Source organism: Pteropus medius, unplaced genomic scaffold (assembly GCF_902729225.1).
Source record: "Pteropus medius unplaced genomic scaffold, Ma_sr-lr_union100, whole genome shotgun sequence".
NCBI lineage: Eukaryota > Metazoa > Chordata > Mammalia > Chiroptera > Pteropodidae > Pteropus > Pteropus medius.
This window is the reverse complement of record NW_024349519.1, coordinates 8,554,360-8,570,986: the sequence shown is the minus strand read 5'-3', so window position 1 is coordinate 8,570,986 and position 16,627 is coordinate 8,554,360. Positions and strand designations below refer to the sequence as shown.

General features: G+C 32.4%; 1 protein-coding gene across 1 annotated transcript in view; it reads right to left on the bottom strand.

Annotated features, from left to right (window-relative positions):
- Positions 1-16,627, bottom strand: part of CPNE8 (copine 8) — a 170,492-nt gene that overhangs the window by 55,913 nt on the left and 97,952 nt on the right. The window contains exon 11 of the mRNA XM_039882322.1: positions 2,914-2,989. Coding sequence (XP_039738256.1) covers positions 2,914-2,989 — 76 coding nt within the window. The remainder of the gene's footprint in view (positions 1-2,913; positions 2,990-16,627) is intronic.

Here is a 16,627-nt window from a genome sequence, read left to right as displayed (position 1 = left end):
CCTCCAGAACTAGGTCTACAGACTTCAGTCTTGGCTATGGAACGTGAAACAGTCAAGGGGCTTGGTTCTAGGCCCTCTGAGGTGTTCTAGGGACATTCCTGCCCACTCAGGGAGGAGCCCTCCCAGGGACCTGGCAAGAGCCACACCTGCCTGTGTACCTAGTAACAGGTCAGCTGACTGAAGACACAACTGTATACCCCAAAGAGGAAACTTAGCTCAGTGCCAGCCTCACCTACCCAGGGACAGAAGCCATGCCTGACAAAGCCCCTAGTAATAAGTATGCCAACCAGGGACTCCAATATAGACCTAGCAACAGCCTCAAAACCAGCTCCAACCCAGTATGACTGTAATTCTGGAGGTAATTCTGTCAGCCAGGGAAACAGACAGAAGATTTACCTGTCAATCCAGCCTGGGCTTTTAAAAGCTCAAGCATATTCCTGGGAATCTAGAAGGTCAAATGCTTGTGCAGGTCTGTGCATATGGACAGGGAATACCTGAGAAAGCTCCAATCCTTAATCTCTGGCTGACCTTGAGTCTCTCCTTAAACAGCAAGTAAAAGCCAAGGTAGAATTTTACACTGTTGTAGCACATAAGGAGTGTATCAACATATACAAACCTCTGTCAAAACATGTGCGGACCACTCTAGCGAGTGCAAAGATTTTAATGGCCCACACAATAACAAATAAATAAGGACTAAATAAATAACACAAAAACAAACACTGGGGAAGGCAGAGGATTGAACTGCCAGTGTTACTACGTAATATTTTTAACAATTTCTAGCATTCGATAATGACAAAAAGTATAAAACATGCATAGGAACAGGAAAGTATCATTTATACACAGGAAAAAAGCAATCAATAGAAACCGCCCCTGGGAATTCACAGATTTGAGATTTATTTGAAAAAGTCTTTAAATCAGCTATTATCAACATGTTTAAAGAACTAAGGAAAACTATGTAGAGAGAATTAAAGTATGAAACAATGTCTCACCAAATAGAAATATCAATAAGTAGATCAAAATTATAAAAAAGAACTAAATAGAAATTGTCAACTTGAAAAGCACAATAACTGAAACGAAAAATTCACTAGGGAGGTTTAACAGAACACTTGAGTTCTCAGAAGAAAGAATCAGTGATTTTAAAAAAGAATGGCTAATTGGAATTTTCTAGTTTAAGTAATAAAGAAAATAATGATAAAGAAAAAAATATGAACAGAACCTAAGAAACCTGTGGGACAAAATTAAGCATAACAACATATGCATAATGGGAGTACTGAAAGGAGAAGGGATAGAGAAAAGGAGAATAATGGCTGAAAACTTCCATGGTTGTCTCAACAAAACCAAATCCCTTGCACATGTGTAGAAAAGGAAGTTTCCCATGTATTGGACCAAGAGCTGTCCACTGAAATCCTAAAACTACCTGTACATAATACATAATGGTCTCAGGTTTTCTTCAGACTTATCTCTTCTATTGATAATATATATAATAAGAAAACATTTGTATTTGAAGTTACAGCACAAATATCCATGTAGGGTATTTAATAGGAAATAACTTTACAAAGCTTCTTTGTCATCTCAGCAGATGTGGCACCACTCTCATTAAACTAGCTTTGCTGAATAAGATTGTTCCAAAGGGCATAAGACATTATAAAAGCTAAGAAAACTCAAAGTGGTTGATTTGTGGAGGACTATGTGGTGATTGGCAATAGATGGGTCCTAAGTACAAGGAAGGCTGGTATGCATGTCAGTTTTGAGGGTAGACAGAAGAAACAGGCCTCTATATAAGTACAACCTATCTTATACTACTTCCATTCCTGTTTAGAGGCTTAATATTCCTTCCTTGAGAGATCCTGATATAAAAATTGATCCATTACTCTATCTTTGTCCTTGCTTGGGAAGCATTCTTGAGTTGATTTGCCCCGCCTCTCCCAACCACCACACAAATATTTCCTAGTCTACTAAGTATAATACTATATATAGCACTTATCAGGATACACTAAACATATTTCATGTATATGTCTCTCCTATTAGATACTGAAATTTTTATTCACCTCTGTATCCCAAGGGCCTAACACAGAACAGGAATATAGAAGCTACATAACAAATATTTCATTTATAAGTTAATGAATGAATGCATGAAATACAACTGCTTTAGCCCAGTAAGAAGGTGGTAGAAGGAGATTCCTACCCTATTAATTTAAAAGAGGTCAATTTTAGTATTAATCTTGCAGGAAAACAGTTACCATTATTGACTAAATACAGACATATTCTCCTTTGCTATCCATGTATATTAAATTTAAAAATATAGATAATTATAGATAACATAGCTCAAAGATTAACAGTGCTAAAACATGCCATATGCTCAATATATATCTGGTAGTTAACTGGAAATGTAGGTTTAAGGCAGAAATAACTGGTATATTTGCTTTTAATAACCTGGATTTCTTTAATGATTGAATCATACCTTGTCATTCCTTTCAGTGTTCATCTAAACAACAGTGAAGTTGCTCGAACACACTAAGCAGACTACAACTCATTTTATAATTATGTTGACACAACTGAAATGCATACTTTTTGTTTTTAAAAGGGGATTGAAGAGGAGGTTTGTAGGAAGGCAAAAAATAAAGGCTGAAGCTTAGGGAAAAATAAACTTGCATCCATACTGAATTGTTCAAAAAATTTTTTAAAAAGTTCCATAGGCAAGAATTTTAAATCTCTCAAAAAAGATTTAAAAGACCATGTGACTTGAAGAGAAACAATGTCATTTAATCTTAGACACAAGCCTACTCAATAAGTTTAGACTTACAAATGTTGCTACTTAGTTAACCTTGGACAATTATCCATTGCAAAATCTATACTTTTAAAGCATAAATATACTTATTCCAGAGGAAAATAATAAAATAAAATTCCTCTTACCTCATATACGTTGAATTGTGATTGCCCCCTAGAAAGTTCCCTATAGCTTGTTGTAAATTCTCCAATGAAATCATGACTAAAATAAAGGAAAAAATATATATAGTATTAGTTTTCATACATTTGCCAATTATATTTCAAGGCTTTTAGAACTATACAGTTAATCATGAAAAATGCTTGATATTGTTATAAATGTAACATATTTTAAGAGATTGATATATAATTTCATTGTTCTTTAACCCATAATTATATATATTTAAAAATTATATTTTGTTAATATTCAAATAATATTTAATTTATCCCACCGATATTAATATTTCAAACAAGTATATTAGTTTTAACAACTCATATCTCTAAAACAGTTCATCTTCTATGCTATCCAAATGATTATTTATTAGGATAAAAGTTTAAGACATTCAAAAATTTATTATTAACCATATCAATAATCACAAATATAATATATAAAACCACCAAACTTTCCTATGATCAGGGTGTAATTGGACATTATTTTAAAAAGTATCTCATGTTAAGATGGATAATAGTCACTAAGCCTTATTTTCTTTTTTTAAATTAATTTATTTTTCAATTACAGTTAACATTCAATATTACTTTATATTAGTTTCAGGTGTACAACATAGTGGTCATACATTTACAATAATTTACAAAGTGATCCCCTCAATTAGTCTACTACCCACCTGGCACCACATGTAGTTATTATGATATTATTCACTAATTCCCTCTGCTGTACTTCACATCCTCATGACTATTTTTTAACTACAATTTATATTTCTTAATCCCTTCACTTTTTTCTGGCATTCATCAATTTGTTCTCTGTATTTACGAGTCTGTTTCTGTTTTGTTTGTTCATTTATTTTGTTGTTCAGATTCCATATAAGTGATATCACTTGGCATTTGTCTTTGTCTGATTTATTTCACTTAGCATAATACCCTCTAGATCTATTCATGTTGTCACAAATAGTAATTATAACTTAAAAGTACATGGCTAATACCAACATGGTTATTCTGAATTTCTTCACTTTTTTAAAGCAATTGTCACTGCCTACTTAAAAAGCAGGCCTTCTACAGATGCCTTCTTAGTTTAGGTGGGGATGGATAAGCATCGAGTGAACATGTGTTAAATTCTCACTATCAAATGCTTATCAGTGTGATTACTAAGTCTGACTTATGCAACTGTAAAACATATCACGCATTCAGCAGTTTAGAGGGGACTTGTATTCCACTACTCTGTTCTAACGTATTGATCAACACTAGGTTGAACATACACTGCTGAGAAATAAGGGCACAATGATGGTATTCCATGCAATGGCGAAATGTGTCAGAGTAAGAAGATAAAGACTGTAGAAGCTAAAGTAGTATAACAAACATAAGACATGTTGCTGCTGTTTTTATCCTAGAATTTAAGATTGGTCCTTTTGCTTTGCAAATGCAAAGTGTTCATTGCCATAAAAATGGACATTGCCCCAGACCCCTCAGGCAAGTTCAATGCCTTCCGTAGACCTGATGACCAGTGACAAACCACATCGGAGTTGAGCCTACCCAACCAAAATATTGATTTCTAAAAAGATGGAATTTGGAAGAAAAAACTAGCTGTCATTTCATTTTATTAGAGCTTTTGCAATAAGAAGTACTTTTTTAAAAAAATTATTTTAGAGCTCATTTAGATATCCAGCCTTCCAGTTCTCTGTTATCTCAAAGATCTTGTACACACATATCCAGTATTGTATACGAAACATTCCTCTTTACACCAGTATCACCTTGACCTCTTCTGGATTAAATTTTCAGAAATAAATCTATACATATGAAAATGGCGAAAGGAAAAGATAATTGAAGACCATGATTAATATATTTGTATTTATGATCCCAAACCCCTAGTACTCATTCTTTCAAGTTACACAAGGAAAATTACAAAACAGGACTCTAGTGCTACAGATTTCTTATAAATAATTCTCCTTGACCTTCAGAAGTGCAAGCTAATACTTATGATATCTTTCACTGCAGATTCTAAGAACTCTTGAGTTATGGAGAGTCTGTTTACAATCTTCCTCCATTCCAATGTGTATGTCTGATATCTTAAGTAGTGATCACTGAGATAAAGGTTTTATTATAGCACTTCAAACATAATGCTTTGATATTGTTGAGTATGGACAGGCCTTATATAACCAGAGCTTACCACACTAGTGGTGGGAATCTAATATACAGGCCTTAAAAATGCTTAGATCATTCAAGATCTTATGGCAGTTTTATGTCTGTGTAAATCCTACCCCCATTTGGTTAACCGTTTAAATTCAACGTTCAGCTCTTATTGTTAACACTGAATTCCTGCCATTCAACACTAATCAAAAACTTGGTAGAGATGAGCAACAGTTACTATTCTCAAGTAAATGCAATTACTCAATCAAGTCCCAAGAATGTATCCACCTGGATAAAGACAGTCCAACAGAGTGACAAATCTGGACCTAACTGCAAATGGTCAGGTTTACCAAACTGCACATTGACTTGCCCCTTTTGAAGTCACTGTAGAACTTTCTAAGAAACAGTTCTTTGATGTTTCATTCTGTTTCGTTCTTGTTAAATTTGTTACTATATAGAATTGAGTGATGAACAATGCGGTACACTTTTCTTTGGTCTCAGTGCTGGAAATCTGTGGTTCTTATTTGTTCCATATTTGAAAAGACCCTGCTAATCATGAAATGGAGATTTTCCCCTTTGAGTAATTGTTAAGAGGGTTTACAGCCACATTTGTGGCCCATTTTCTAACAGGATATGTCTTCATGATATATTGTCCTCTGCAGACTTTTTGAATAGCTCATTATTTTCCCTTTGCTTCAATTTCCTTATACAGTTGAGTTCACCATGTCTTATTATATGCTTTCCATAAGTTGTCTTGGATCTTTTTAAGAATAAGACAGGTCATAAATAAATGAAAAAATGAATAAAATACTTGCCCCCCTCACCCCATTCTAAATCTTGTTCAAGGTGGTTATTTTGAATGAAACACTGAATTTGCGTATCATGCAAGTGCAATGCTATTCTTGTGTTGTAGAGAAGAAAATGCATTGAGTCACAGATTGTATTTCAGCCTCCAAGACAACATTTTGGTGGGATTAATTTTCAAAAAAAAAAAATCATTATATCTCTGCAGAGAAATAGATGATCAAGAAGTGAATTTTTTAGAAGGTAATAAACACAAGGCAATAAGTGAAGATAGCAATAAAATTGCCAAGCCTAAATATAAGGTGCTTTGTCTCCAGAATAAATCAGAAGAATTTGGGTGGATAAGCGTATAGGTTCTCAGGTCAATTTTGTTACAGATCTTTTAGAATACTGGAAATTTTTATAGTTACCTTTGTAACCTGTCCTACTTCAAAAATTGTATATTAAATTATAGGTAAGTACTTTTAAAAAGTATTAAACATGGTTTGCTCTGATTTATTCTTATAATTTTCTTTTTCCCTATCATCAATTATTCTTAGATTTTACTAATATTAAAAGGAGAAAAATTTAATTTGCTTTAATATTAATATTTGTTCAATAGTATAATATTGAAATAATTTTCATTATACAGAGAAATATGATGAAAAGACTTTCATAATAAATCATAACAATTTCCTTATGATTCAATAATACTGTTTTGCTATTTCCTGTTAATTTAATTGTAACTAAAATAATTATTCTATATTATAAGTCTCAAGCTCTCTGACTGCATTTACAAAATACAGTTTACTCCAGGGTTCTTTATCTGATTTGTGCCTGTTTACATCACTAGTTTTTTTCCCAGATTTCTTTTTATAATATATATGTATTAGAAATATATATGTGTGTGTGTGTGTGTGTGTGTGTGTATATACACATATATATATACATATATATACACATATATATATATATACATATATATACATATATATTACTAAAAATCTAAGGAAATAAAAAAGAGATTTAAAGCAAATTGATTAGTACTATAGCTAGCAGTTTGGCTCTAAAAAGCCTTGTTTGAGCATTCACAGTATTGAATTATTCAAGTTGCTAAATATGGCCACACTAATAAAAAATGAAGTTCCTTGGAAGTAAAAAATAAAAATAAAAATAAATTAAAAAAATTAAAAGCCTTGTTTAAGTAAAATGAATTGTTAAAGTCTGTATCACTTCTATACTCCATTAATAGTGGAAAAAATGGATATTACGTGTATTCACATTTACAGCTGAAACCTGTAGGACAGGTTTTAACAAATATGTCCATCCTCCCCTACCTTGGAATCTTCTCCATCACCACTTACCCTTTATTCTACAACTTAGCTATTATGTCCTCCAGGAAATTTTCCTGCTTCATGCCCTTCCTCTTTGATCTCAAAGAACCTCAGTATCTCTCTATAATTACACTTCCTATATTGTATTATACCTGTCGTTTATGTATTTCCCTTCTGAAACTTTATCATACCTGAAGTTAAGAAAGGTGATAATTCATCTCAGTATTCCCAATACTGCCTGGTACACAATAGAAACTTTTGAATGTTGCAACTATACTTAAGTTAACATCACAGTCATGCAGTGATCTTTCCTTGCCAGTAACATTAACAAATTTGCCTCACATCAACTACATTCAGTCAAAAAGAATGGCATAAGAGCCAGTCATATTAACCATTGCTACTCCATCTCCTTAAGGAAACTCTGTGAGTAATGCAGACAAGGGTTATTTTTCCACAGAAATGTACCCACAGAAGCACACCAAAGACATAGAAAAAAAGAGTCAGAGAATACAGCCTTTGGATGGCATTTCAGAAGATATTCCTGAAGGCCACACCTTGGGCACAATGGATGATGCTTATTTTCTTGACTGTCTTTAAACTAGTTTTACACATAATGTGTACAGGTGGCAACTACTACTGATCCATCTCATCCCTTTCTCTATCACCACGGGGCCTTGACTGAGCCTGTTAACTGCAGGATCTTATGTCTATCTAAAAATTAGAGGCAATGCCTATTCACTGTTTAAAAATTAATCCAAATTTCATTTTTTGTGTGTGTGAAAGGCATTTAACTCCTTAAAAAAGATATAAAAAATACATTTTTCTAATGATTAAGAATATGACTGCAAACAGCTATGTGTGTAGTTTTAAAGATGCTTTAACAAAACATATAAAGATATAATGGGTTTATGAACTGATACATGTTGTTTTGTGATATTTTGGAGTTACATATATAACTGTGGCTTGTACTGCTCTGGAGCAGGTATATATGTAACTCCTTTGGAGCACACCACAGTATGACCTGTTTCAGGTGTGCACTGAAGGATATCTGAAATGAGAACTGGTAAACAAATTCTGACGGGAATGTTGAAAAGATTTCAGCACAAAAACTGGCGTGATCTTTCCTATGGGAACAACAACCTCAGATATTGTCACCTCCATTTGTATTTCAACAGTATAATTTCCCATGTTCCCCTATCTTGTCTAATCTGCTCCGGTTCCAGCAAACACAGCAAGATTTTTGAAAATAGCAAGAGACTGAGCAATCACAAAATGACAGATGCTTTTAATTGAAGTGCAGTTAGGGTGACCTTTATTCAACGCATAGGTTGCAGACATTTTTACTTTTTAAATCTGTATTTGCAGGGGGAGTAGCACTGTTTTTTTCAGAGGTAACTGAAACAAGTCACGAATTCCACAATTATCTGCAAAACGTACCATGGGACTTGTAATTTCCCCATGATTGCTAAAGAAATGTCTTCAGAAGTCCACATAACAATTAACAATATATTACCTGTCCCTGACTTTGCTAATTTTCTTTGCTTTTCTTCCAGTCAAAGCTTTTGACTTGGACACTTTTCGGCATCTAAGAATTTTTTAAACGAGATAACAAGAGCCTTTGCTGATTCTTACAAGATGTTCTACTTTAAAATTTCAACAAAATTCATTGTTTTCCCTTGTAACTTCCTCAAATCCTGATGGAGAATTTAGCTTCCCTTAAAAAGTCCAGAAATATGACCTTTATATATTCCTAGATTATAATCTGTTCTTTATCTAAATCTGTAGAACTATCATGATTCTTAATTTATTGCTCCAGTAAACAGACTATAAACACATTCTGACAAAAGTAATTTTTTCTTCATAAAGTTCTGGTTTATGCTTTACTAGCAGAAAGTATTAGATGTAATATCTTTAATATTAATAATTCACCAGGAGAAATAGGCTAATATTATCATTGTTATCCACACCTGCTCTTTGATCCATTTCTAATACAGATGGAATTTTTAAAAGACATTAATATTATATATAGAGACACACATATATATAAAGTCCCATTGTTTGGGGGGTATAAATATATATAAAATTTTATATAATATTATATCTATATAATCATTTATTTTAATATGTATTTCACCTATTATTATTCAAAATTTTAACTTTATTTTCACGTATTTATTGTATCCACATAAAGACATACAAATCACATATTCTAAAATAAAGACAATATTTTAATTTAGTTTACATTGATATAGCAAATAACATATAGAATAGTAAAGGAAATGTACTGTATAGTGATTTATCACATTTAAGCCAAAATTTAAAAAACAGGGTATAGACATATTTTTGAAGTGTATTTGGGACATTAGATTATTAAAACTGCATATGTATCTATTGGACATAATGTAAATTTTAACTACAAATAATGTTTAGCTTTGTAAATAATCTTTAATTCTTTTCTATTGCTTCTGATAAGCTTAATGTACCAAAATATTGTCAAGCAAAAAAAACTCTTCATTCGAATTAAATTTTGCCTGATGAAATAAAAAGCAGTTCCTATTTAAGGTAAAATTTCTTAATATAAAATAACATTTTCCTAGCTATAGTTTCGCAAATGCAATTTAACTCATTGAAAGGTAGGATGGAGTTTTTTAGCCAGCCGGGATCTTTGGATATTTTTCTAGGATTATATATTAGAAAGTAAACTGATATTATGGAGTTAAAATCTTCTCCAATTTCATGTATTGTTAAATATTTATGTCATCCATGTCACTTTTTCCTGTGATTCCAAAGTGACTGAATTCTAGCTTTTAGTTTAAACATTAATCTCTAGAAAGGAAAGTCTGTGGGATTCAGTATACTGTTTCTGAAATTTTAAATTTCAGCCAGTGTTATTTTTTGTAGAATAATGAGAATTAATAATAATTAGTATTATTATGATAAGTGAAACAACAGAAAAAGAATCAAGCAATATTCACATAAAATAATGATAAATTCAATGTTGGCCAAAGGATCAAAGTTAAAAGAAAAAAAGAGAAATACTAAATCTCTATTTTTGTATCGTTTTGTTCTTTCTGTGTCATTGGTCTATGGCCAAATAAATGCAATTCAAAATAAGTACTTCCTTTCCAACATATTAATAAGGTATCTTTATTCAAGAATTTTAAAAAACCTTCCTTTAGTCATAAGAAGATAAATTCAATTCACAGTTTTAAAAGACTTTATTTTAGCTATGTATCACATGCTTTTATACATTTTTCATTTACATACTCACTGGTATATTTTCAGCTAATGTTCTGTATAGATTATTGTATTAGTATATTTATTTTTAACCTTTCTCACTCAAAGTTGCCTGAGTTCATAGATAAAACTATCTACTCATCTATCTGGATTTGATATCACATTGCTAGCTTTGTTCATTCTCTATAAGCCCTCACTACCACTAATATGTCATTAAGAAATAATAAAATCACCTTAATTTGTCAATTAACAATGATTAAGCCTGGAACATAGGGATCTTTATCCCTTCTCAAATCAAGTTTCATACTTTGACAAGAAAGTGCAAGGAAAATCTAACAACACTCTCTCTCTCTCTCTCTCTCTCTCACACACACACACACCCCACACCCCCCCCACACACTACACACACACACCACAACACTGCAACACCTTGAACCCCAGCCTGAAGTAGCAAAAGTTGGCAAATTGCACAGTACAGTCCACTGCTACCCAAGTTTAAGGTTTTTTCAATGACAAACAATCCCTTCTTTGCCTTTGGGGTATCCTCTCCACTCTGTGTGTCAGGACACTAGTTATCATAGTCATGTCAGAGTTGCCAACAGACATCATAAGTGTTCTAGCTCCCTTGCCACCTTGCTTGTGGAGCCAGCTACCAGTTTACATTCTCTCAGGCATCTGTCTCTACACTGTCCATTATCTTCCTGACAGACTGCGAGGGCAACAGGGTATGTAAAAGGGCAACAGGGATTAACTGCAAAGGGTAAGTCACAAACAGGAGGAGATTAAAATAAATTTGCTATTGAAATTCTTTCAAACCTATGGGGAGAAGAATGCATTTTGGAGAGCTTTCTTTGATCAATGATTGTCAAGGTTTTAGATTTAATAGACTTATGAGTCAAAAAAAAAAAAAAGAGCAAGAGAGAAGAAAAGGTATGTCTATGCAGTACAAAGTTATGTAAATTATTGCTGTTGTATAGGTATAGATATAGTTTTAATATGTATAGATAGATAATTCCACTCTCAAAAGTAGTCATCCTAGCTCTTATCTAATTTGCCTAGAATATTTATCTCAGAAAAAACAAGTAATTCACAAAATTTAATCTTATTTTGTGCTATGCAGACAAGGCATTGTTACTAAAATAGGTACATGCTTAAATTATAGAAATGGTCATCCCACTTCAGTGAAACTTCACAATTAGAGCTGACAGAGTTTACTGTAATCCTTGACCTAGATCTCATTTAGCAGCTCAGAACTTTCAGAATTGAAAGAATTTCAGCCACTGGGAGTTGCGTGCTTATTTTTATATTAATATAAAAGTAACAGCTACTTATCATCATTCAGGGTTTATAAGATATGCTTTGAATTCCTGTTAGCATTACTCTTTTTATTTCTCAAAATGAAAACTATTTTCTAAGACTACTTATGGAGAAACAAACTTTTTAGGTATTCTGAGAGGATTTAATCATTCTTCATGTGTTTTTGATGGGTGCTACTTTTATGATTATGGTTTTAATGTAAATATCTTCAAAGTATGAAAATATAAAAACAGGATAGTGCACCTCATAAAAGTTTTTGTTGTTGTTGTTGCTGTTAGAAGCTTGAATGAATTAGTATATTCTTTAACCAAAAGAGGCTCCAGGAAACTATGAAGAAAATTTTCAGAATTACGGAATTTCTAATAGATACAAATTTAAAACATTAATGGAAGAATTAAGAGTACTGAGTGAGATAGTGTCCAGGCTGGTTAGATGACTTAATATCTATTTGTAGAAGCTCTTCTTTTAAAATAATAACAAGCATAGTAGGAAAACTATCCTTGAACACATTATAAAAATCGTGAATTTTTTAGTGAAATTGAAATATCCATGCAACTCTCCCCAAAATAATGTCTTTCTTGGTTCCACATTTGGGTTCTACTGACTTTGGGTAAGTCATTAGGCTTTCTAGTAAAATGTTTTCACCCCTCAAAACCATAAAATATATTTTCCTATTCAATTCAAAAAAAAATTGAGTTGATTAACTTGAGTCGTTCTAAACAACTCTCTAGAATTTGTTGGCAAGGATATAAAGCAACTTATTACCAGTCATAGCAATAAGCCATGGGCAACGCATTCCCCCTATTCTCATTCAAAAGTAGGAACTTGGTTGCGCTTGAACAAAAAGCCTACCTTCTAATAGATCTCCACCTGAGCTACTGTAGAATGTTGGGTTCTAAGAGCTATAGATTTTAATACTAAATTATGTCTATAGACCAAATTGAAAACTACGATTTTTCAGATAATGTGAATTATTTTTCTATGCTAAGGAATTAACTCTAATTCAGTAATGGTGGCACTGGAGATATAAAATGATTTATTTTGGTAAGGTGAACTTATAATCATCTTTTCTGGCACACATTTATAAAACCTCATCACCTCTTTGCCCTCATTTCAGAGCTTGTTAGAATGTTTTTGTTCTATTCTCAACAGTCCTTCCCTATACGTTCCCTTCTATCTATGACTATGTAAATTCTATGACTCTATAAATTCTCTCTTCCATTTCTATGATTCAAGCTTTCTTTAGTTCCAATTTTTCTCTTTCCCCAAGCTGCATTGTAAAAATTATATTCTATTGCTTTTTTGCTCCTTACTATTCTTCCAGTATCTTTTTATTTAAAAAAATATATTCCCATTATAGTCTTGTACATATTATGACACTATTGCAAAAGCTCATTTTAACCTAGTAATAAATATCTGTACTCTTTTCATAAATATATTTTAACCTAGTGGAAACTGAAATAATTAAAAATTAACTTTAGGGTAATCATTATTCATTCTAGTGACAATAATGGCATCATTTCATTGCTCATTTCTTATAGATGGAAAAGATGGTAGTTGACTGCATATGGTGAATGAGAGCAAGGTGGGGTCAATATGATTATAATTTTTCAAGTCTGCAAGTTTGGGATTATGGAAATGCCCAGACATTAATATTCAAGGAGTGTAAATCAGTAGAGTAAAAGTAAATGTAAAAACACAAATACATTTGTCTACTCATACATTAATAATTAGCCACTTTTCAGAGTCTGTTATGTGCCTTCCTAATACTCCAGCTTCCAAAGATCTTCCCTTGGACTCTCCAGGCTGCCTCATAATCCAGCAATTAAAAGGTTGACCCTAGCAAAGGAAAGGGCTTCCAGGTCCCTATTCATATTGTACAGCTTTCATCTGTTGTGATGGTTGATAAACATTTTGAATATCACCCCTGGAAGTCTTATAGTGGAATAAAACGTACAATAAGAAACACAGATTTAGTGATAAAGTTGATGATTAATTCAAAACTGGATATAATTAAACAGACTCACCCTCCTCCTTATAAAATAAAATCTTAACTCTAAAGGTCACATCCATCCCTAAGGATTCTAATTTTACCTTATACTAAAATTAGAAATTAATTTATATTCCAAATTTGACTGATGACATTATAATGGAGGCAAATGAATTATAGTAAGGTAGTCGAAAATCAAAATTTACACTATAAATGCATTTGTTGATTTGAATTTGATAATTCTGCTATTGAGTTGGTGAACGTCATCAGTATTTGACAATAGAATAAAGCAGAAAAAAATCTATATGACAAGACAATCACGAGTATATAATATAAATCTAAGATGTCTGCAAATAGTTAAAAAAGAGAGAGACAGACTGAGAAAATGACAGGTGAACTAATTACTCACTGCCTGAAATTTCACTAGGGAAATAAAAGCTCCAAAATTATTCAAGATTATTTCATAATTTCAAGGAAAGGTAGAAATGAGGAGATATAAAAACACTAAGAGAGGATTGACTCTTCATTAGAAAGATGACAAAGTTATTTCAAATACTCTCTTCTATAATACTGAAATAACAAAGCAAGAAGCTACTACATTAAAGGCACTGTAATCTATTCTGTGAAGAATAAAACAAAACACAATCCTTAACCTCAGGGAGTTTACAATTTAATATGAAAGATAAAGCAGAAACAAATAATTTCAACAGAAGTCATAATGGGTTAGATATGCTAATAAACATTCCTAAGTAGTAAACACAATACACAGGAGAAAAAAATTAAATGGATTTAGATGTACAAGGAAAGTTTTCAGACAACTGACAACATTTAAAATGGGCCTGAACAGAAAACCAGTAGGCAAAAATGAACATAGAAGGGCTTTCAACGTATTTAGGGCATCTAAGCAAGAATATCCAGAGAGATGAGCACTGGGCAAACTGAAACTGCATAGTTGAAGTTGACTAGAATATCATTTCCCAAAATCTATACCATAAATATCTTTTCGGAAATGGCCAATGTGAAATGTTTATACAATTTTCTTTAAAATCTTATTGAAAATGAGGGAAAAACGCTTTTTTCCTTGAAATAAAGGTCTGAGAGAATCCAAAATAACTCCAGGCAAGTGGAAAGATATATAAAAAAATACTAAGGAAAATTAAAATATTGTTATATAAAATTTGGAGTTTTTTGTTAAGTCATATCACCTGGCAAACTATTTAGTACATAATAAATGCTCTATGACAATTTCTTCTTTAATAAATTAACAGAATTTCTATTGGATCATTAATAAATAAAAACATACAAAAGTAAAAAACTGATTACCACTTTAGGTATCAGATATATACATAATTAAATCAGTCCTTCGCAGGGACAAGAATGGTAGGTGGAAGAGAAAAAGGGGACCAAAAAACTCATAAGCTACATGTGAGAAAAATCATTATCTAAAACTTTAATAGGTGGAAGAAAAAATAGTATATCAGTAACCCGTAGATTGTGAAATTCCATTTGTCAACATTTATTAAGTCTCAAAGAAGTGATAAGTAGTAGAACAAGGAAAAAGGCTGAATCTGTCTATTGAATACACTTTTAGGACATTCAGAGTTAATGGCAAGCAGATAAGAGAGGCTATTGGTAGGGAAAGACTGCGTAAATGAGGAAATTTAAAATAAATGAGAAAAATATAAAAGGTTTACACATGTTCCTCCTAAATGAGTTATACTATCTTATACAACTTATAAGTAAGTTCCTGAGTGAAGCTCTGGATCAAGAATCACATTTCATACCATGATGATGCATAATCACAGAAATAAAACATCAACTATTATCTTTAAAGGTAACCAGAAAATGATAGTATCTATACAGCATTTCACAGAGAAATGAAGCTTGCACTTACTAAGTATCACTATTTACAATGACTACATTTAATAAAATGCAGAATGGTAATAATTAAGTTTTTACTCTCCCTGTTCAGCGGACTTCACAAGCTGGAATTTTTATGATTGGCAGTTCATTGGTTGAGCCTTTTCATCAAATCATTATTACCTGAGAGAGAGGGATCTACATGGTGGCCCATTTACAATCAGTCCCACATTAAAGCCACAGTTTAATGCAGAGCTGTTCCATTAATGCTTCCTGGATTTTAAATTAAGCTATAAAGTCAGCTGAAGCAACTTCAAGCAATTGAAGCTTTTTAAGGATACCACCACAGATTGCTTTGTAACCCAGACCAGTTTCTCGGGATTTCAGCTTTTCAATTGTTAAGATGAGGTCTAAATATTCTTCCTTCACATCTCCTGAAGAAATGGTGTGATTTAGGAGGAAGATTTAAGAAAAATGTTTAAACTGTAGTACATTAAGTACATTTAAACTCATTATTCATACCGAGGTCAAGCGACGCCTCTGCACTGTCAGACCAGTGTCAATGTCTTTAAACAAAAAAGGGCAAATGACTCTATTTCTTTTATTCTAGATGAGCTCAAGGTACCTAATTTCATGTCAACTGGTTACTTGCTCAAGATATTATCACATCTTTGTATGCCTCATAGATGCACAAGATGTTCGCTACAGAAATAATTTCAAGTTGATGAACTGAATCAAACACACCATCAAAATTCTGACTCAAGTCCACACCACTTCCTGAAGCTCCTAATCTGCAGATATCTTTATTACCTCATTTATCTGAAGTACCCTCTCTGGTAAGACAAAATGTGACTCTAAGCAAGTAACACTGTCAAGCATTTTCCACTCGAATTTTTGACTGAAATAGTCTCTCTAGATTGAAAGATCAGATTATTTCTTGGCTTCCTATGGTTAAATCTACACACAAAATAATACAGATGTCTAAACAGTTTTTCCCCACAATTCGTAAGAGGGAGATTCTAACTTTTGTTACATGCAGGCAAAA